Below are 20,920 nucleotides of genomic sequence, written 5' to 3'. Positions count from 1 at the left end.
ACTACGCGTTATAGTCTACCTTTTCCTCGCGGTATATACGGCGATCTTATAGGTAGCGCGTGCGCCCCTTTTTAGAGAGGTTATCGATAAACGTGGGCGTCCTAGTCGGTGGTTCTTTCGTTACGGCCGTAACCTTCCGGCGAGCGGCCGTCTTCCTCTTACCGGTAGCCGTAACAGCGGCCGTGGTAGCCGTGGATTCTATAGTATCCGTGGCCTTATCGCCCTTTAGCGTGATAGTGGAAGACGGAGTAGCCGTAATAGTAGTAGCCGTGGCCTCCTCCGCGTTAGGGTCCACGGCGAGGGCTTCGTATTTACGAATATTAGGGGGTATAGATATAGGGAGGAGATAGGCGTTAGCCTCCTTATCGCTTAGCTTTAGATTAAGGTAGTTATCCTAGTAGGAGGCCGATTTACCGCGTACGGCGCGCTCCTAAACTACCTAATCCCTCTAGTTAATAAGGGTTATAGCGGCCGCCTTCTATTCGGCGTTAGATATATTAGAAGATATCTTTACTAGATTGTTATTTATCGGTTAGTTAATTAATAGGTAGGTTAATTAATCTCTTAATTGCTTTGATTAGGTCGATAGTAGTTATTTAAGAGTGCTTATATAGACGTGATTGCTTCTTTATAGTGGAATAGGGGTAGCCTTATTAATATCTATCGTTTAGGCGTTATAAACCGGGCTTATAACTATCGCACGTTAAATAGACACTTAAATACTTAACTTAGTAGAGCAGAAATCTCGTGTGTGTGTATTATATTAAGTTATATCTAGGAGAGTCTTTTATGCCCTTAATTTAGGTGGTGCAGACTCCGTTATGGGTACTATATTATTTGGATCCTATCCGGTCTTTTCCGGTATCCACCCTTATTATATCCTGATGCCCGAAGTCCCTGATATCCGGAGCCCTTAGTTATGGAGTGGATCCCCCCTGGATCCCCTATAGACTATATCGTGGTCCTGCCCATGCGATAAGTTGAGACAGGGTACCTAAGAGACCCAGATATGCACTAAGCATTATGGTGAATTTTAGGTTGTTTCCTCCCCGGGCAACGTCAAGTGCCCGCCAGGTTATCGGTTCTGTTTACCCCCACACAAACCAAACTACCTACCTTACCTTACCTACCACCTTACAGAGGTACCATTCTACACACTCGGTATTCGTAGAATATCAACCATTCTCTCTCCTACTCCTCCACCGCATTCTTCGTCTTAAATATTTGAAAACCAGCGCTGTAACGACAATATATTCACTCAAAAATCCCGGCCATCGTATACGACCGCCCCGATCCTCCCACGACCGTTGGCAGACCCGTCCCGTTGCCCCTGAAGCCGATCAATAACATCCAGGACGTGCTGCACCCCCCCCCCCCCCTCACCAGCTGCATACACCCGATCGAGCTGCTTTCGTCTTAGGCCGGCGCTGCCCAGAGCAAACCCTCTTTTTCTTATTGTAGATATCACGTCTCTGAGACCACCGCATGACCACGACCTGGCGAGCATGGCGTTTGCGGAACCGCAGCAATGGATCAATGTCCAGCAAAAGACCTTCACAAAATGGCATGTTTCCCCGGTTCCAGCGATGCCCAATCTCCCCCACCCCCTCCGGAGACAATTTGATGCCGCGGGTATGCTGACCCGCCTCATCTCTAGGCTCAATACAAAGCTGGAAGCCCGGAGCCTTGAGGTCAAAGACCTCGTGGCAGACCTTAGCGACGGCGTACGTTATCATTGCTCTGTCATATGCGAAACCCCTATAAATATTATGCACATTCGGACTGAAGAACAGCCCCTCAGGTCATGCTTATTCACTTGCTAGAGTGCTTGTCCAACGAGTCCCTGGGGCGATACGCCTCGAAACCCAAATTGCGCGTTCAACGCTTCGAAAATGCGAACCTAGCACTCGACTTCATCAAGTCCAGAGGAATCCAGATGACCAATATCGGTGCCGAAGATGTCGTGGATGGTAACCGGAAAATCATATTGGGCCTGATCTGGACGCTCATTTTACGCTTCACCATTAGCGATATCAACGAGGAGGGTATGACAGCAAAGGAGGGCCTCCTGCTCTGGTGCCAGCGCAAGACGGCATGCTACGACGAGGTTGACGTGCGGGACTTCAGCGCCAGCTGGAACGACGGTCTCGCCTTTTGTGCGCTGTTGGACATCCATAGGCCCGACCTGATCGACTACGACGCCCTGGACAAGTCGGACCACCGAGGCAACATGCAGATGGCTTTCGACATCGCACACAGGGAGATTGGCATCCCGATGCTCTTGGACGTTGAGGACGTTTGCGATGTCGCGAAACCAGACGAGAGGTCGCTGATGACCTACATTGCCTACTGGTTCCACGCCTTTTCCCAGATGGAGAAGGTGGAGAACGCCGGCCGGCGGGTGGAGAAGTTCTTCAACAACATGTCGGGCGCCTGGGAGATGCAAAGCGCATACGAGAGACGAATGGACGCGCTATTGAAGCAGATTCGGGAACAGAACATCCAGTGGCAGCAGGCGAAGTTTGAGGGAACTTATGCTGACGCCAAAGCGCAAGCCAACGAGTTTGCCTCCTTCAAGCGAGGCCAGAAGAGGGATTGGGTGGGCGAGAAGAGCGAGTTGGCCACCCTGCTCGGCAATATCAAGACGAAACTGGGAACATATCGCTTGCGACCATACGAACCTCCGGCGGAGCTGTCTCTTGAGACAATGGAGAGGGAATGGGGTAATCTGTCTAGGACCGAGATGACGAGGGCACAGCTTATTAACGAAACCATCCGAGAGCAAGTACCCCCCCCCCCCCCCAACCGCGGGCCCATCACCGTCATATTTCGCCCCGATTCTCTTTTCTTTTCCTGGCTTCTTCTGACTTTTTGACGCAGTATCAAAAATGCCCTCCGAAAGTCTTTTGCGGACAAGGCAAATGACTTCGCCATGGCCTTGAACACGATGCAGCTCGCAATCTCCGGCTTGGACGGCGATGTGGAGGACCAGCTGCACCATGTCCGTAAATTGAGCGATAACCTCTCCCCGTTGGACAAGTATCTGGAGTCTATTGCGGCCGTCGACGCGAAATGCCAGGAGGCGAACATCGAAGAGAACGACTTCACCACCTACACCTATGATGAGCTCTGCTACGAACTCGGTCTGGTCAAGTCGTCGGTCCAAAAGAAACTTTCTTTCCTCGAGAACCAGATGGTGGCCCGGAACATGACCAACCTGACACCCATCCAACTCGAAGAGTTCGAGTCTGTGTTCCGTCATTTTGACCGGGACGATTCGAACACACTGCAAGAACTCGAGTTCTCCGCTGCACTGGCGTCCCTGGGACTCGTCTTCTCGGAAGACGAGATGCACGACTATTTCCTCGAAGCATCGCACGGGCGAGACCGCGTCACCTTCGAGCAGTTTATCCGCTTCATGGTGGATGTCACCGAAGATCAGAACACCGCGGAGCAGGTCTTCCAGTCGTTCCGCGAGGTGGCCGACGGGAAGCCATACGTCACCGAGATGGATCTGAGGCATTCCCTAGTGCCGGATGAAGTGATCGACAAACTTGTCAACATCATCCCGCCACACACAGGGCCCGATATGGCCGGGGACAGGGGATTGCCTCAGTACGACTACATTGCCTTCATGGAGAAGCTCATCAGCGACCCTAGTGGCGGAGGCGATGCCGATGCGTCATTAAGGGCGCAGCCGGAATCGTTCAAGAAAAGAAGCAGTGGTACGCCCAAGGAGAACGTTAACGGCTTTCACTAGGCCCTACTGTGATCTTTCTTGCCGTCACCTTTGCTCCCTCCATTTATCGGGTTCCAGTTCTTAGTGTCGTTTCTTTTTGTTTCCTTGGCCTGGGCAAGTCTGGAAAATACCAACACCTGATCGGTGATTTATCATTTTGGCAAGCATCATCGGTGTTTTAACGGCCTGCAGGGGAGTACCTGGAGGGAAAAGTGATACAGTCGATGGCGGCAGCGATGGGCTGACCGTTGTCTATAAATGCATAGCTTAATATAGTAACGTAAAAAGAACCGAGTTGCCTCCGAGTCTCACCTCTGAACACCATGGGCCCATCAAGAGAAAGGATAATACGATGACTATTTCGAAATAACTAGTCTGCTGATGTTGTCAATCCCGATCGTCTACGCATGCATGCATCTACCGACTGACTGATTGACAACCCAGTCTCACTAGGCTTGCCGTCAGATAGGCGGGCTGATTTGGTTTCGCTATCCCTATCCCATAGCACATCTCTTTTCCTGTCCTAGCAGTTTGTCTGAAATGGCAGAGTATTTCCCCAGTATCGTCTATTCGAGAAGTGCACGCCGCCGCCGCCGCCGCCGTCTTGTAGTAATCCAACACCATACCCCGATCCTGAGCTGCCCATATACAGTAAAATAAATAAATAACAATAATGATGAAAAACAAGCATGTAAGGTAGCACAATGCGCTGAGAAGAGGACACAACCCAGAGAAATAAAATGACCAAAACGAACGCCCGCCAGTTCAGTGTTTTACAGAGAGGCTTCAAACGCGCCCCTCTCCTTGAGTGCGTTTGATAATCTCCGATAATCGCGGAGCAGTTCAAGAACTTCACTAAGCTTCAGGTCGCCGGGGTTCTGCAGCTCCACAAACCTCTGGTTTGGCGGCTTGATCCTGGGAATCTCCTTCGGCGGGAGCGCTGGTGCGATGTCGGGGAATGCCTGTGCTTATGTTAGTTGACCTGGAATATCCTCAGACGGGAGTGGGCATGTGACACATACGGCTCCCAGATCGCCTCCTTCCACTGACTTGGCCGAGTCATCTTTCGAGGGTGCCGCGTGAGGCGTTGCCGCACGCCCAAACCCTCGCATAACCGCCATGCTGGAGAGCTTTGCCATGGGATTGAAAGAATTCCCAAAGCTACGAACAGCGTTCTCGAGTGGGTTTGTGGGGTTAGCTGACGAGGAGACGACGGAGACTGGCTTCTCCTTCGAGTTCTCAATGCTCATCTTTTTCCGGAGGCCATTGGCGCTGTGTTCCCGCACAGGGGCCTTCTTGCCGCTCATGACGCCGAACAATGCATCCTCTGTCTGAGTCGATTGCTGGAATCCATCGAGGTCCTTCGTGCTCTGGAAAGAACCGGTGCGGCCGACTTGCCCCTCTTCGTCGAGCGGCGGTGTACTAACCAGCTTCCGCGCGTCGTCCAGCGTCTTCGGAACGACAAGCGCGTGGCCCGTAACAGTTGGCGCCCCTTGAGTTTCTCGGAGTTTGCCCAACAGAAATTTATAGCTATCCCCGAGGCTGTTGGTGATATTCTTCAAGCCCTGATCGGCAGTGGTAAAGACAGCATCGCTGGCAACGCCGAAAGCCTGTGCAGGGGTGTTCACTAGCTCGCTGAGCCGTCTGTTTCGCGCTTGCATTGCTGCCCTCAGACTGGATGCCGCCGAAGAAGGGGGCGGCGATCTGCTCGTTGTCGCGCTGCCACTACTGGTCGCGACGGTGCCGTCGGTAGATTGAGTTACCGAAGAAGGAAAAGCGGGCGGGAATGTATCCGTCTTCGGAGACCCCGGAACACCTTCCTTGGGCCGGCCTTGGGGCAGTTCATCGGCACGAAGAGTCGAGAGGTCCACAGTCTCGAGAAAGCTGATGGCGGCCTCGAGATTCGTTAGACAGTATGCCGCTTCCCCGGTTAACTTGGGCTCCCACCTGAAGCGCTGGATGAACCGCACATCGCTGATAACGTGCAAGCTCTCTGGTGGGAGGGTGATGAGGGTGTAGATCAGCATGGGCATGATTTCGTCGGCTGAGGCGGAGGGGTGGAAGTGAGCCAGAGTGTCCACAATGCTCCTGTGTGCGGCCTTGAGTTGGTTGAGTTTACCCAACGGATACCGCTTTTCATTCATCAAGATTAAGTTGTTCCTGGCCTGATTTAGCCATTGTCGAATCTCCTCGCCTTTTTGCGAAGCTGCCGCAGGGCCCTCGGGGACATCTTCGCCCAAATCAATTCCAAGGTCGGCGGGCCCAATTCCGACTACAGCTAGAGCGGCCGTCTTCGACCTGAGCTTGTCATCCTGCGCCTCGTCGTGGGTGCTGCGGTGTCGATATATGCGGTTATACAGACCCTCACATAGCCTCCTTTCAACGGCTTCCTCGAGCATGACCCTCTTGGCTTCCAAAGCCTTCCTAGCCCTTTTCTTGTCTGCCAGCTCATCTACTGTCATAAGTTGCTGCTCCGCTTCCGAGATGGCATGATTTTGGGTCTTCTCCTTGCCTCCGAGGGCTGCAGCCTTGACCCGTAGCCTGTTCGCTGGTGATGGCCTGGACGAAGCAGCCGGGGACGTGGCTCGGCTCCTTCGCGACGCTATGGCGGAGATGTGAGTGGATACATGATTCGACGCGACCTGGTAGAAGTCCTGGAAGAGCTGCGCGACCTTATCGATCGTCGGGGGCGTTTTGTGGACCTTGGAGGTAAGGGACTCGACGAAGCTACCGGAGGGGAGCTTTGGTCAGCTTCCTGCGAACTGAGGAGGGGGACACGCGGCATGCCTCACCTATCGGTCAGGCTAACAAGCTCAATGGGTAGATCATCAAGGTCGACGGATCCCCTGCCCGGTTCAAGCCCATCACCACCATCTCCGTCGTTTTCTTGACTGGTTTCGAATGCATCGGGCGCGTTCTCCGGTGTAGTGGCTGTGACCAGGGGTTCTGCGGCTGCGCTGTCATGAAGTCCACCGTGTCGCTTCGAATAATTCGGAGGGGCAGCATTGATATGTTGGCCGGTTGCGGGTTCGGCGCCGGTAGGACTTGGCTGCGGTGGTTCACTAGAGGGAATGCTGGTAGCCGCCATCGGGAGGGTTATGGTGCTGGTGCTGGTGCTGGTGCTGGTGCTGGTGGTTGAAATCAGCTCAAGGGAGTGTGCGGCGGGGAGTCGAGCCGGTTTTGGGACACGGAAGTGCTGCGGCAACCGAAAGCTGGGCAGTTGCTGCTGCAAGGCTCGTGGACATGGAACGAAAGCTAGAAGTGGTAGTACGCCTCAAGCGTTTGAGATGTGACGAGATGAATGTCCAACCATTTGGATGAACTAGGCGACAATATTTGGTGTTACAGAACGAAGACGAAATGGAATTCTGACGGCTTGGATGGAACGTCTGATACACGTGGTTCAACGAGCTGTACGGAGTACTGTGAACCTTGGGGGAACTTAGTGTTTGGAATTTGGTATCAGCTTGCAATTAAGACCCTTAACATGTAATTACCTTATTAGAGTACCTACCTTAGGTATGGACGGATGCCTAGGGTAATTACTTGTTGACGCGAGTACGGAGTACTCATCATGTAATACATAACTCCGATTACGGAAGACACCAAGGTTCATAACTGACTGTACACGCACCGTGCATAGGTACCTACCTAGAGAAAGGCAGATAGGATGCGATGAAATACAGGCCCTGTCGGAACTTCATGCTACTTCTACAGAGTACCTAATCAGAGATGGAATCTTATACGAAAGATGGCCACTGGACAGAACAGTGTAAGCACGGCGATGTGCCGCAACAACGGAGAACGGAGTATTACTTCGCTCAGAATATGTACGCTTATGATACGTGCCGTACAGTGTTATCTATCATGTCAAGTGGATACCGATAGATCCCCGCACGTGTCTCCGTCGATCATGTGAGACCCCCGGGTGCGTGACTTGGCGACGTCAACGAACCTCCCTACAACGGAGTTTGTTAGGCAGGCAGAGTGGCCTGCATCATGATGGTAGCTACTTACTTCCTTTCTGCACAACGCCATACCAAGTTCCTGTCTCACCTTCTGTCACCATTGATTGCTATTTGGCTCTCCCTCTAATGGCTTGTTGACTTTATTGAAATTTGCGTCGTTCGATCTAAAATCATATCACCAAGGGAACTTCCACCGTTTCGGATCCGTGCCCCTTTCTCCTTGTTGCCGCTTCGATACCCATGCACTTCGACTGGAGAAGACGGGAGCTGTTCTGGCTCCTGGTCGGGGTGGCGCCGCTTCTCTCCGATGCTCTGAGTCCTGAAGATGCTGTGATTCTTCCAGGACCCGTACTCCCATCACCACTCCATCCGCCACCGTCTGTACCAGCAGAGCACACCTTCAAGCTCCGACACATCTACCATCACGGAACGTATCGATACCCTCGACTCCATCGGAAACAAGACGTCGGCATTCGATCTGAGCCACGAGTCTGGCTGGCAGCAGAGGATGAATACGAAAAAGAAGAGCTAGGACCTTTGAGAGCACGAAGTGTACCCCTCAACATAGAGAGGTTGGTAGACCGCCGGCCATCGACCGTCGACCCCATGGTTGCCGCTGCCCGTGAGCGTGGATATGTCACAACACTCTCCCCAACAGCCTGGACTATTGATGAAACGTCAGGTCCGGATACGTCCGACAAGAACACAGTCTTGAGCCTCGCCCTCATGGCTGCGAACGCTTACGTGGAGAACGAGGATGAGGCAGATTGGGAGGATGTCGGGGATCCCTTTCACAAAGACTTGGACTTTGGGTGGGAGGATGACGGACTGCGTGGCCACGTATTCGCCGACGAGACCAACTCGACCATCGTGATAGGGCTCAAGGGCACCAGCATGGCCGTTTTCGACGGAGAAGGGACTACGACAAACGACAAGGTCAACGACAATTTGTTTTTCAGCTGCTGCTGCGCGCAGCAGGGACAGTGGACGTGGCATCAAGTTTGCGACTGTGCCACTTCGACCTATACTTGCAACAACACCTGCGTCGTCGAGGCTCTCCGAGAAGAGCACCGGTACTACGCAGCCGCCCGGGAGCTGTACTCGAACGTTACCGAGCTGTACCCTCATTCCAACGTCTGGCTCGTTGGGCACTCTCTTGGCGGGGCTGTCAGTTCTCTCATGGGCTTGACCTATGGCCTACCCGTCGTCACTTTTGAAGCAGTTCCAGAAGCGCTGGCGGCCGGGCGGCTAGGCCTGCCAGTTCCGCCAGGCGCTCGGCAAGACCTGCCCCAGGCGCGCAAGAATACTGGGGCTTTCCACTTTGGCCACACCGCAGACCCGGTCTACATAGGAACCTGCCATGGGGCAACGGCCTCGTGTTCCTTTGCTGGCTACGCGCTGGAATCGGCCTGCCATACGGGACAGGAATGCGTGTACGACGTGGTTGCCGACAAAGGGTGGAGAGTGGGCATCGGGACGCACCGTATCAGGTCCGTTATAAACGATGTCATCTTGCAGTACGACGAAGTGCCCAAGTGCGCCTCGACGCCCGAATGCCGCGATTGCGCCAAATGGAAGATGTACGAGAGCAACGGGACCGAAACTACTACGACATCTCTGCCCTCGACGACATCCACAACACGAACGCGGACAGAGACTTGCAAGACACCTGGCTGGTGGGGATGCCTGGATGAGACGACGACAGGTATCGCGTCAACGACTAGTGTAACTTCGACTTCGACTTCCACATGCGAGACTCCGGGATGGTTCGGCTGCAAGGACAAGACGGCATCAATGACAACGACAACGACAACCGATGCCACTACGACGTCTGAGACAACGACTACTTGTCTTATACCAGGGCGGTTCTGGGGATGTTACGACGACCCAACTTCGGCGACTTCCCACGCGAGCCCTTCCATTACCGAAGCACCGACCATAACAGCACCAAGTTCATCCCCCATCTCCAAAGCCCCCCCATTGGAGCCAACCTGCCGGCAGAGGAGCTGGTTTGGGTGGTGCCGGGAGTGGGATATGGCAGTAATTGAGTGGGAACCCGAGGAAATATAAAGGGCATTTTGAAATGGCTGTAGCTTCTTCCGAGCATTTGAGGATTAGCATTGGACGTAGGGCGTTATGGAACTCGGGGATTGGCGTTGGGTTTATTTAGAGCTAAGAGGTATTATTCCTACGGCATCAGCTTTGACCGCCAGTTACAAGACCATGGCCTGTTCAAAGCAATCAAATTTGACATGCATTCGTGCTATGTCCCTTGTCCTAGGTCTGCTCGGATTCGAAGACGATGTGTTCGACACGATTATAAACTAGTTCGGACTTTTCTACGCATTAACGTATAGGCATAATACTTGTTTGTCTTTTAGACGCGTTAACAAGGCCATTGTATGATAAGATATAAACGCATATTTACGGTAGTTAAAATAAAATAAAAACTACCTAAGGTTATACGTAGTTTTTTAGAGAATAGCTAAAAGCCATTTAAAATAAATTTAAATACATACTAAAGTAATAACTACAATATACTATTGCGGTGGTGGTCTGTGCACACGGCCAACTAATCAGGTTACCGTATCTAGGTAGCTAAACCTCCTTAAGGCTTTAGCCGAGCAATCTAGATAGCTTCCTTTATACACACTTAATATACGCTTTTATATCACACTTTTTATAGGTTATAAGCCGCTACTTCCGTCATTAAGAAAAAAACAGGTTAAAAACCTAATAGGATCTCTAATCCTTAATCTTCTATCCCTTTTCCCGGGTTACATACCACCTATGGATCCCTTTCTAGGATTAGAGTATAATTTTCACTAAAAGCGTGTTAGTTAATTTAACAACGCGTTAATAAGATAGCTCGTATCGCAGGTTAAATACACTCTTCTAACTTGGGAGAAATCTTCGCGTGTGTGTATTATGTTAACTTATAACGTGTGCGAGACCGATTGCCCTATTTTTATAAGGGGTAGTACTCCTCCGGAAGTACTGCTCTATTTAGATCCTATCTGGTATTTTACCGTGGGTCCACCCTTATTATTTCCACCCCCGAGGCCTATACTTACCCCCGAGGCTTATGCCTATCCCCGAGGCTTATACTGATACGATACACCCCCTTAGTTAGGGCAGATCCACTTTTCCAGGCCGATTAGCTAATTAGAGGCCTCGGTTTAAACTGAATAGCTCTTAATCCTTTTTATCGTGAAAATAGTCCTCGAAAAGGCTCTTAAAAACGCTCTTAACCCGATCCTCTTAATCGTTTAATTCGTTCCCTGTAATCTTAATCCCCGGCTTCTAATTAGTCCGATTAGGTTAATCGCCGCCCGTTTAATCCTATCGCGGAGACGCTCTGGAAGAGCTCCTATAATAATAACACGTTTAAATCCACCCCCTATAGGCGTAGCTATTAGTTATATCTCCCGCGGGCGTAGCCTTTAATAGATATCTTTTAGTAGTATCTCCGTAGTAATAGCGGTGCCGAGGGTATCTCTACAGTAATAGCGGTGCCGATAGTATCTCTATAGTAATAGTAGTGCTAATAGTTCCGCAGCTATAGCGGTGGTTCTATTCAATAGGTAGTCGTAAAGAGTAAAAAGGTAGGGTTAAGTAAGAAACCAGGTATAATTATAACAGGATTATAGTGGGATTAGAACGTGGGTATAGCTAAAGAATTAGATTAATCGCTAGCTATCGGAATACATAGTGCTTATACGTTGCTATAGGACTAGCACTAGACTTATATATAGATAGGGGGATCGTAGTCAGGTTAGACTATTAGAGATACGACGCGTTAAGGTTTAGTAAGCTGGTTAGCTTAGAAGCTAGCTTAGATCTAGTAAGCTGGTTAGCTTAGGAACTAGCTTACACCTAAACTTAGTCCTAAGGAGGCCTCTCGCTACCCACTTAGTTAGAAGACCTTAGGTAGGTATAAAGAGGGGAGTGCCTTCTATAGTTCCTAGAGTCTTAAAGGGACTTAACGAATAATCTTATCACGATACCCCCTTTTTAGTTCCTACTAGTCCCTAAGTAGTCCTGTGTTATTTAGCAGTTACCTATTACTCCTTATAGTATACTTATAATATTTTATTTATTCTTCCGTTCTACACGGGTATAACGACTAATAGGAATTATAACGACTAATCCGACCCACGTAATACTAAAAACCAGTTATTAGCAGAACCCTAGGAGGCTATTATACCTTAACGCGCTAATCCGTTAATTCCCCCTCCTATAGGACCTATAGATAATAACGACAAAGGATCCTCTTCCCTTTCGCCCCCTCCTCCCTCCGATAATACCCCTAATCCTAATACTCCTAATACTAAAGGATAAGGGGATAACTATATAACGCGACGTGATTACTTAGACCTTTAGAATCTCCCTATAATAGACCTCTAAGATACTAAACTTATAGCGGAGACCCGTTATCTCGAACTACGCCTTAAAAGGAAAAAGAAAGAACGCCGGCTCGAATTTCTACGTAGCGGTATTAACCCCGATACTATTACCCTTATAACCTCCTAAAAGCCCTCCCGGTCTTTTTTAGGTATACTAATATAGGGTAATAAGGTAATTAAAATTAATATAAACGTCCGTAAGTAGGATAGAGTATCCTATAATAGATATCTTATTTTCGTCGAGGATATCGAGTCCCGGATCGCTATAAACCCTAACCACTTTCGTACTAAAGTATCTAAAATCTTCTACGCCTTTAATAGTCTTTTATAGACTACTAAGTCATTATAGCGTTAATACTAGAGGACTACCTTCGGATATATAAATTATAAAGGAGGAGCTATTTAGGAAGATATAGAGAAGTTCCTCGCTAATCTACTAGTTAACGATAATACCCGGGAGATATCTATCACGGAATAACTATTGTCCGACCGTAAACGGCAGAAACTAGACTAGTCCTACGATAGATTCCTAGACTTTATAAATAGACTTTTCACGGAAATTCCTATTATTCTTAACGATACAATTCGTATATAGTTAATTCTTAATAAGTTATAAAAGCCCTTTAAAGACCGGATCCGTGCTAAAGGGTTACCGAAGTTAGTTAAAGAGCTCTATATAGCCGCTCGCTAGGCCTAGGTTACCCTAATCCAGGATACTAAGGATAATAACTAGCCTTATTCTTCCCTATTAGCTTATTAATAGGCTAAGTATAACGATAAGCGGAAAAGATAGTTAAGCCCTTTACGTGGTTATAACCAGAATAACACTAAGGGCAGTAAAGGATAGGATAAGGATATATCGGATTAACCCTAGAAGAACCCCCGTATTAGGCTATTACCCCCTATTAAGGAAATCGAGTCTTTTTATTATCACGAAAAAGGCTATTATCGCTTATCGTGCCTAAAGGACCCTAGGAAGACGAATTAGAACGCTAATAGGCCTTAGAATAATATCTAGAATAAGTTACCTAATACTAATTCCGTACTAGTGGATCCTAAGAGAAATACTATAATAGGTTAAGTATAGGTTATACCTTCTCAGAAACCCTTATAATAGGAACGCGCGCTATCTATATTAGTACCTCTTTCCTATAGTCCCCTAAAGGTATAACTTAGTTTACAATAAGGCGGTATATAATAAGATAGCGAATAAACCTCCTACTATACTTATATAGACTTAGGTTCGGACTTAGACGTTATTAACCGCGTTAGCCTCCTACCCGCTTACGAACCCTTAGGACCTACTAAGGATATCTCGTGGTTAGTACTAGGTTAGTAGGTAAAGACCTACGGTATTATAAAATTAATCTACTAGATTATAGATAGTTAGGGCAGGACCTAAGCCGAAACTATTATATTTCACGTCATAGATTTAGATCCTAATAGCGCCTAGAGTATCCTTAGTCTCCTATAGCTTTAATCCCATAGTCCTAGTATCTACTAGAAGGATAAGAGGGGGACTTTTCGTCTTTAGAAGTCCGAATTAGCTTTTATCACTATAACCCGCTAGCTACGTAAGGCTATTAACCGCGCTACTACGGTAATCCCTTTAATAGTATAGACTACCACGGCCGTCTATCCTACGCGTTTAGGCTAGATTATAAAGATTATAACTACTACCCAGAACCCTCCTTAAGACTACTAGGAGTATATCTAGAACCCCCCTAGCCCCCCTAATAAGGATACCCTCCCTAAACTATACTAAGACTTTACTAATATTTTTAATATAGTTAAAGCCGGTCGCCTCCTACTATACTATAAGTAGGACCACGTAATTAAACTTAATAAGGGTAAATCGCCCCCCTTTAGTCCTATCTACGCCTTAGCCGAGGAGGAACTTATAGTCTTAAGGGAGTATATTAAAGATACTTCGGCGAAATAATAGATCCGGCCTTTATCTAGTCTAATAAGCGCCCTTATCCTTTTTATCCTAAAGAAGGGTGGAAAGCTAAGACTATATATAGACTACCGAGGACTTAATAAGGTAACTAAGAAGGATTATACGCTACTCCCGCTAATTTATAAGATTTTAGACTATTTATCTTATTTAACGATTTATATAAAGTTAGACCGTAAGGACGCCTATTACCGGCTACGGATCCGAGAAGGCGATAAATAAAAAACCGTATTCCGGACTAAGTACGGTTATTACGAGTATCTAGTAATACCTTTTAGTCTGTATAATACTCCTACCTCCTCTTAATAGTATATTAATAAGTCTCTATAAGGACTTATAGACACTTTTTACGTTATTTACCTAAATAATATCCTAATCTATAGTTTAGATATAGTATCGTATCGGCGATATATACGGAGTATCCTATAACGGTTACGGGAATAGTCCTTATACGCTAATCCAAAGAAATATATCTTTAAGATTTAAAAAGTAGAGTTCCTCGGGTTTATCTATAGCCTTTATAGTATCTTTATAGACCCTAAACGGGTAAAAGCTATCCGAGATTAGGAAAAGCTAGACACGATTAAGAAGATCCAGGTTTTCTTAGGATTCACGGGTTTTTACCGGCGGTTTATTAAAGCTTACTCTAAAATTATAGCACTACTAACTAACCTATTAAAAGACGGGGAAGAGTAAGGGTCTTCGTATTAACCTCTAAGGAGCGGGATACTTTTCGGCTATTATACTAGAAATTTTAAGAGGCGCTTATTCTTCGATATTTTAATCTAATACTATTAATCCGGATTAAGCCGGATATATCGAGTTTCGCCTTAGGCGTAGTTATTAGTTAACTTAACGTAGACCGATAGTGGAGACCTATAATATTCTTCCCTAAGAAGCTATAAGGTCCTAAGTTAAATTACTCTACCCTGGACACTAAGCTTATAGCTATTATAGAAGCTTTTCGATAATAAAAATACTATAGTACCTACGCGTAGACCCCCGTAAAGGTATTAACGGACTACTTAAACCACCGCTACCTTCTTAAAAAACCTAAGGTAAAGGCCTAGTACGCCCGATAGCTTAAGGAGTTAGTAGTTTACGACTTTATTATACGATACTGATTAGGTATTAGTAACCCTATATATAGCCTCTCGAGGAAGCCCTCGTATATAGCAGGAAGTCTTAACCTTTGTATAGAGTGATAGAAGCCGGTTAAAGTATTTACGTAAAAGTTTACAGTAGGACCTATTCACGCTACCCGTAATATTACCCCTACCCCTGACGAAGATATAATAATATTATTACCTAGTCTTAAGGATAATATCGTGGAAGCCTAATAAAAGGACCCCTTTTATAAGTCGTTACGGGAAGGTAACCCGATTAACCCGTAGTCCTATAATAAATAAGGTCTAGTCTTTTTCCGCGATAGGCTTTTTATTCCGAAATACTCCGGTCTCCGGGAATAAGTATTATAGACTTTCTATAACTACCCTATAGCTAGATACTATAGAATTATAAGGACCCTTCGGTGTATTACGGACACCTTCTTTTAAGAATATATAAAATAAGATATTAAGACTTTTATCCTTACTTACCCTATTTATTAAAGGATTAAGCCTAAATATTATAAACCCTATAGGTATCTTTAGAGTCTCTTTATACCGGGCCGTCCGTTCCAGGAAATTTTAGTCGATTTTATTACCGGCCTACTACCTATAATATATAAAGCTAGGAAAAAGGACGCTATTCTTATCGTTATATACCGGTACACTAAATTTACCCTATATATCCCGTATAGCTTTAGTTTAAGTATAGAGGGCTTAGTAAACCTTATATAGTTAAGTATCTTCTCTATCTTCGGCCTATTAGATAGTATTATTTCTAATTATAGTTCTTTATTTACGAGTAAATTTTAGCTTACCCTATATAGGCGCTTAGGACTTAAGAGGCGACTATTAATAGCGTTTTATCCGTAGACCGATAGTTAAACTAAGCGCTAATATTAGAACCTAGAGTATTACCTACGGACCTATTATACCTACTAATAGGATAACTAGGTAGAGTAGCTTTTATTAGCTTAGTTCACGTATAATACTACGTAGTATTCTACGATTTAATAATCCCCCGCTATAGTATTTATAGGCTATACCCCCCGAGGACCTAATAACGTTACGCTCCCTAAGGCTAATAAGTTCTACGCCGTATCGGCCGATAAATATATTAAATACCTAATAACGAATAGGAGAGTACTTGTAGACCTTATTAAGAAGGCCTAGGAGATATATATAAAGTACTATAATACCGATAAACTTATCTATAAGTTTAAAAAAGGTAACTATATCCTCCTTTTTACTAAGAGTATTAAGTAAAAGTAACCTAATAAAACACTCTCGGATAAATACCTAAAACCCTATAAAATTAAGGAAGTTATAGGGAATTATAGCCTCGCCTATAAGTTAAAGCTTCCAGTAACTATAAAAATTCACTATATCTTTCCTATTTCCCTCCTAAAGCTATAAAGTCCTTATATAGACGGTGTCTAAGTCCCCTAAACAGTCGAGGTAGAACCTTAGGAGTCTGATAAGTACGAAGTTAAGGATATCTTAGCCTACCGTTATAATAAAAACCGCCGCTAATACCTAATTAAGTAGGAAGGCTACGAGTATATAGAAAATACTTAGGAACCTACGCGAAATATCCCGGAATTACTCCTTCGCGAGTATTATACTAGGAGGTCCCGATATACTCCTTAGATAAACACTTAGAACGCCTTAAAAGTTCAATCATAATATACTAGGTCTAGGAAACACCTTACGTATCAGAACTTTAGGAATTTATATACCGAACCCGTAAACCTCCTAAATTAGGGTCTAGAAAGTTAATTATTACTCCGTAAGGACTTATTATTATATCAGATAGAAAAACTAGAAAAGCGAAATTTTGAGGCCTAAAGTCCCCCCCCCTAATATAAATACTCGGTAACTATATATCGACCGCCCCTTAGCCCCCCCTTTTAATACGGCTACTTACTAAGTAGGTGCTTATATAAACGTTTACCTATAGCTACGGAACATAGTAGCGTACTCTTTATAATCTCCTAATAAGACTAAGTATCTCGAACCGCCTTTTCGGCGGCGCGGCGGACTATAAGAGCCTTACTAAAGCCCCGACGGTTCTAGGCCTAATAGCCGCTCTTAGCCTTACGTAGTAAAACTTATAGCTCTTTTAATTCGGCCTATTACTAAGTTAGTAAGACATACTCTCTTAGGGGGTAAGGTTTACTTATAAGCTATATATCGGTGTAATAGCCGTGTTTATTAGCTTTAATTAGATAACGCTATATACGCTTACCTAGTAACTTAGCCTTAAGTATTATCTAGAAGTCTATTAGTAATCCACGGAGTAGCTTATTAGGAAGGGGTTATAATTACTTACCTTTACGTAACCCCGAGAACTATTACCTTAGTAATACTCGTATTTATACGAATTAATAGTATACGCCTCCTTATAGGCGCTGAAGATAATATAGTCACGACTACCGTCTAGCTTAAGATATAGGAAGTGCCACGTATAACGATTATAAGGAGCGCGGGGGTAAATACCCTCCACGTCCTCCTTAACCGTGTATATAGTATCCTCCTATAGCTTATTATCGCCTTTATAGGTATCGGCTATATCCTTATCCTCGTTAACGTTATTAACCGTGTCCGAGTCCGTAATATCCTTATCCTCCTTTTCCTCCCTGTAGTTAACTATAACCGCCTTACTACCCTCCCCCTCGGAGAACCCCTTAAAGGAATTATTATTAATTATAATAATACTATTATTATTATTCTCTTTATACTTACTAGGAGTATACTTACTACCCGATAATAGTTTAATAACGGGGCTTTTACCCTAGTTAACTACTCTAGTAGGAGTATTATTACTATTATTATTAATACTATTCTACTAGCCTAGTATTAGCCGTAATACTATATTCTTCTAGCAGAGATTCTCTATATACTCTATAATAAGCCCTAACTAGTTTTTAGTCAGGTTATTAGATATAGTAATAAAGGATATCGGCGCGTTAATATTAGAAACTATTTAGTATTATAAATAAAGACTACCCCTTATTACTTATCAATCGTTAACGGGAGATATATAGAGCCACTTACCTATAGTATAAGAGCTATGAATATATACTTAGATTAGAAAAGAAAAATATTAGAAGAAGGTTATGCGAGAAAATAGTTAATATTATTATTATTGCTATAGTAAGAGGTTAACTAACCCTAGAGAGCCGTGTATACCTTTCTTATATCTACCACGACGATATATTACACCTATTATTAAACCTCCTATATCCTTTTATTCTTACCGTAATAAGATCCGTGCGAGTTAACGGTAACACTATAGGTAATCTCTTTATATACTGATTTTAAGGATATTTTAGGTATATTATTTATTTATATAATAGTTATTTATAGATTCCTGTTTACTTTGCTCTTTAAACTAATTATACTACCCTTAGAACCTTTATACCGAATAACGTCTTAGTTAGATATAGCTATATCTACGGTTTAAAGGCCGAACGCTTATTATCTTCCTTAAGTACTCTAAGTAGGAAGAAAAAACCCGGTCCAAATAAAGACGGTTATCCTAAAGAGTTTTATAATAATACAGGTTTCCTTTACTAGATAACTAATCCCTTTTTAATTATCCGCACTTACGCTCCAAAAGATAGGAGTATTTTTTAGAGAGGGGTATATTATCAGAATATATAGTGCTTATACGTTACCACAGGACTAGCACTAGACTTATATATAGATAGGGGGATTGTAGTCAGGTTAGACCGTTAGAGATATGACGTGTCGAGGTCTAATAAGCTAGTTAGCTTAAAAGCCAGCTTAGATCTAGTAAGCTAATTAGCTTAGGAACCAGCTTACACCTAAACATATTCCTAAGAAGGCCTCTCGCCACCCACTTAGTTAGAAGACCTTAGGTAGGTATAAAAAGGGGAGTGCCTTCTTATCACGGATATACTCAGTAAGGGACGATAAGATATACTCAGCTTATCGGGTCAACAACAGCAGATATATCACGGACTAACCGGTTATTAATACGGCACTATCTCGATAGCATAGCTAAGGGATAGTATCCACGAGACTTATATCCACGATCTTAAAGGGCCTGCCCACTAGTAGCAGATATATCAGGAATTAACAGGTTATTGCCTTAGTATCGCTATTATATAGCTAAGGGATAGTATCTATACGACTTAGGTCCACGATCTAGAAGGGCCTATCTAATAGTAGGTATATCTGGAATTAATAGGTTGTCGCTATAGTCTCGCTATTATATAGCTAAGAGATAGTATCCACGAGGGATATTACCACGACCTAGAAGGGCCGAGGCTATATCTAGATTCCTAGATATTAGGCCACAGGAAGTTAGAGGTGGGACCACTAAGAGTTAACAGGAGGATAAAGGTTAAGATATTAGGTGTGATAGTCTTATATTAAGGGAGTTAGCCGGGAATAAATAGGAGGATTCTAGTTAGACCCCGGATAGCTATAAAAGGAGCGCCTCAGGGACCTCTTTCTTAAGGCGGGTAACGAATAATCTAAGTATTCTAAGACCCCTTACCTGTAGACGAACCACTATTCACTTAGGACGTATCGGTCAATCACTATTATGCTACTCTATACGAAGACACCTTTAACACTTCTACAGTTCCTAGAGTCTTAAAGGGACTTAACGAATAATCTTATCACGATACCCCCTCTTTAGTTCCCACTAGTCCCTAAATAGTCCTGTGTCGTCTAGTAGTTGCCTGTCACTCCTTATAGTATACCTATAATACTAGCCTCCCTCTTTAAAGGGGAGGCCCCCTCGCTCCTTAAGACTACGCTCTACTCCTTTACTCCTCAAGGACTATTTATTTACTTCCTCGAGGGCTTCCTTACTTACTTTAAAGGGCTATTCTATTTGCTATACAATAACTTACTTTATTTATACCTTAAGGGGTCTTAGACTAGGTATACCTAGACCCCTATAGGTTTATACTAAGGACCTATTATAACCACTACTATCGGCATCTAATATAGCGACCTCCCTCCAATACTCCTATCCTTAGGAGCGCTTAGTCCGTGCCGGCCTTTTAGCTACTCCGAAAACCCAGTCTCTAAGTCTAACCCCTAAAACCCCGATACCCCGACCTAAAGCCCTCTATAATAGGACCCCGATAGGTCCCCGCCTAGTTCCTATATAAAGCCTCTTCGGCTGTGGCTCTAACCCGAGTACGTGTTGCACGTCAAAAGGCACTTGGATAATTAACTTAGTAGAGCAGAAATCACGTGTATGTGTATTATATTAAGTTATATCTGTGTGAGTCTCTTGTACTCTTAATTTAGGTGGTGAAGACTCTATTATAGGTACTATATTATTTGGATCCTATTCGGTCTTTTCCGATATCCGCCCCTGTTATATCCTGATACCCGAGGCCCGAAGCCCTTAGTCAGGGAGTGGATCCCCCCTGGATCCCCTATGGACCATGTCGTGGTCCTGTCTATGCGATAGTACGTACCCCCTCCCTTCAATTCGTTAACTAAAAACTACTAAAGCTAATAGTATATCCGTGAACCTAATAGGTTCTAGGCCGGTTCCTCTACTAATTCCTTAGTCTATCCCTTTATCCTCCTAGGCTATCCTTTTAATCGACTTATAAAGACTCCCTCTTAGTATTACGTAGGGCTCGTTACTACTCCTTCCGTGAATTTCGTAGCTTCCTTCTTTATACTAAAAAGAGGTACTATATAACTACTATTAGGGATATCTCGTAATCTGCCGTTACTCTTTTTTT

The 20,920-nt window shown here is 45.0% G+C and overlaps 3 protein-coding genes across 3 annotated transcripts; 2 read left to right on the top strand and 1 right to left on the bottom strand.

Annotated features, from left to right (window-relative positions):
* The first annotated feature begins 1,027 nt into the window (after positions 1 to 1,027).
* Positions 1,028 to 3,958, top strand: SODALDRAFT_90202 (hypothetical protein). Its single transcript, XM_028615761.1, has 4 exons — positions 1,028 to 1,564; positions 1,658 to 1,724; positions 1,802 to 2,781; positions 2,881 to 3,958. The coding sequence occupies exons 1-4, from the start codon at positions 1,506 to 1,508 to the stop codon at positions 3,758 to 3,760; spliced, it is 1,986 nt and encodes a 661-aa protein (XP_028467975.1). The 5' UTR covers positions 1,028 to 1,505; the 3' UTR covers positions 3,761 to 3,958.
* A 70-nt stretch (positions 3,959 to 4,028) lies between these two features.
* On the bottom strand, positions 4,029 to 7,193 carry SODALDRAFT_329839 (hypothetical protein). Its single transcript, XM_028611059.1, has 3 exons — positions 6,532 to 7,193; positions 4,762 to 6,466; positions 4,029 to 4,701 (listed from the first exon to the last, which is right to left on the bottom strand). Exons 1-3 carry the CDS (start codon positions 6,825 to 6,827, stop codon positions 4,513 to 4,515), a joined length of 2,190 nt encoding a protein of 729 aa, XP_028467974.1. The 5' UTR covers positions 6,828 to 7,193; the 3' UTR covers positions 4,029 to 4,512.
* A 505-nt stretch (positions 7,194 to 7,698) lies between these two features.
* On the top strand, positions 7,699 to 10,125 carry SODALDRAFT_329838 (alpha/beta-hydrolase). The gene has a single exon (XM_028611058.1). The coding sequence runs from the start codon at positions 7,948 to 7,950 to the stop codon at positions 9,775 to 9,777; it is 1,830 nt and encodes a 609-aa protein (XP_028467973.1). The 5' UTR covers positions 7,699 to 7,947; the 3' UTR covers positions 9,778 to 10,125.
* The last annotated feature ends 10,795 nt before the right edge of the window (positions 10,126 to 20,920 follow it).

This window comes from Sodiomyces alkalinus, assembly GCF_003711515.1.
Source record: "Sodiomyces alkalinus F11 unplaced genomic scaffold SODALscaffold_2, whole genome shotgun sequence".
NCBI lineage: Eukaryota > Fungi > Ascomycota > Sordariomycetes > Glomerellales > Plectosphaerellaceae > Sodiomyces > Sodiomyces alkalinus.
Note: the sequence above shows the minus strand (reverse complement) of the source record. Positions and strands in the feature narration are given on the sequence as shown.

Coding starts and splice junctions, on each gene's coding strand:
- SODALDRAFT_90202 (XM_028615761.1), top strand. CDS start 1,506: ATGGCGTTTGCGGAACCGCAGCAATGGATCAATGTCCAGCAAAAGACC. Junction 1,565..1,657: donor CAAAAGACCTTCACAAAATG/GCATGTTTCCCC, acceptor CCTCATCTCTAG/GCTCAATACAAAGCTGGAAG. Junction 1,725..1,801: donor TGGCAGACCTTAGCGACGGC/GTACGTTATCAT, acceptor ACAGCCCCTCAG/GTCATGCTTATTCACTTGCT.
- SODALDRAFT_329839 (XM_028611059.1), bottom strand. CDS start 6,827: ATGGCGGCTACCAGCATTCCCTCTAGTGAACCACCGCAGCCAAGTCCT. Junction 6,467..6,531: donor CTTGTTAGCCTGACCGATAG/GTGAGGCATGCC, acceptor CCCCTCCGGTAG/CTTCGTCGAGTCCCTTACCT. Junction 4,702..4,761: donor AAGGAGGCGATCTGGGAGCC/GTATGTGTCACA, acceptor ACATAAGCACAG/GCATTCCCCGACATCGCACC.
- SODALDRAFT_329838 (XM_028611058.1), top strand. CDS start 7,948: ATGCACTTCGACTGGAGAAGACGGGAGCTGTTCTGGCTCCTGGTCGGG.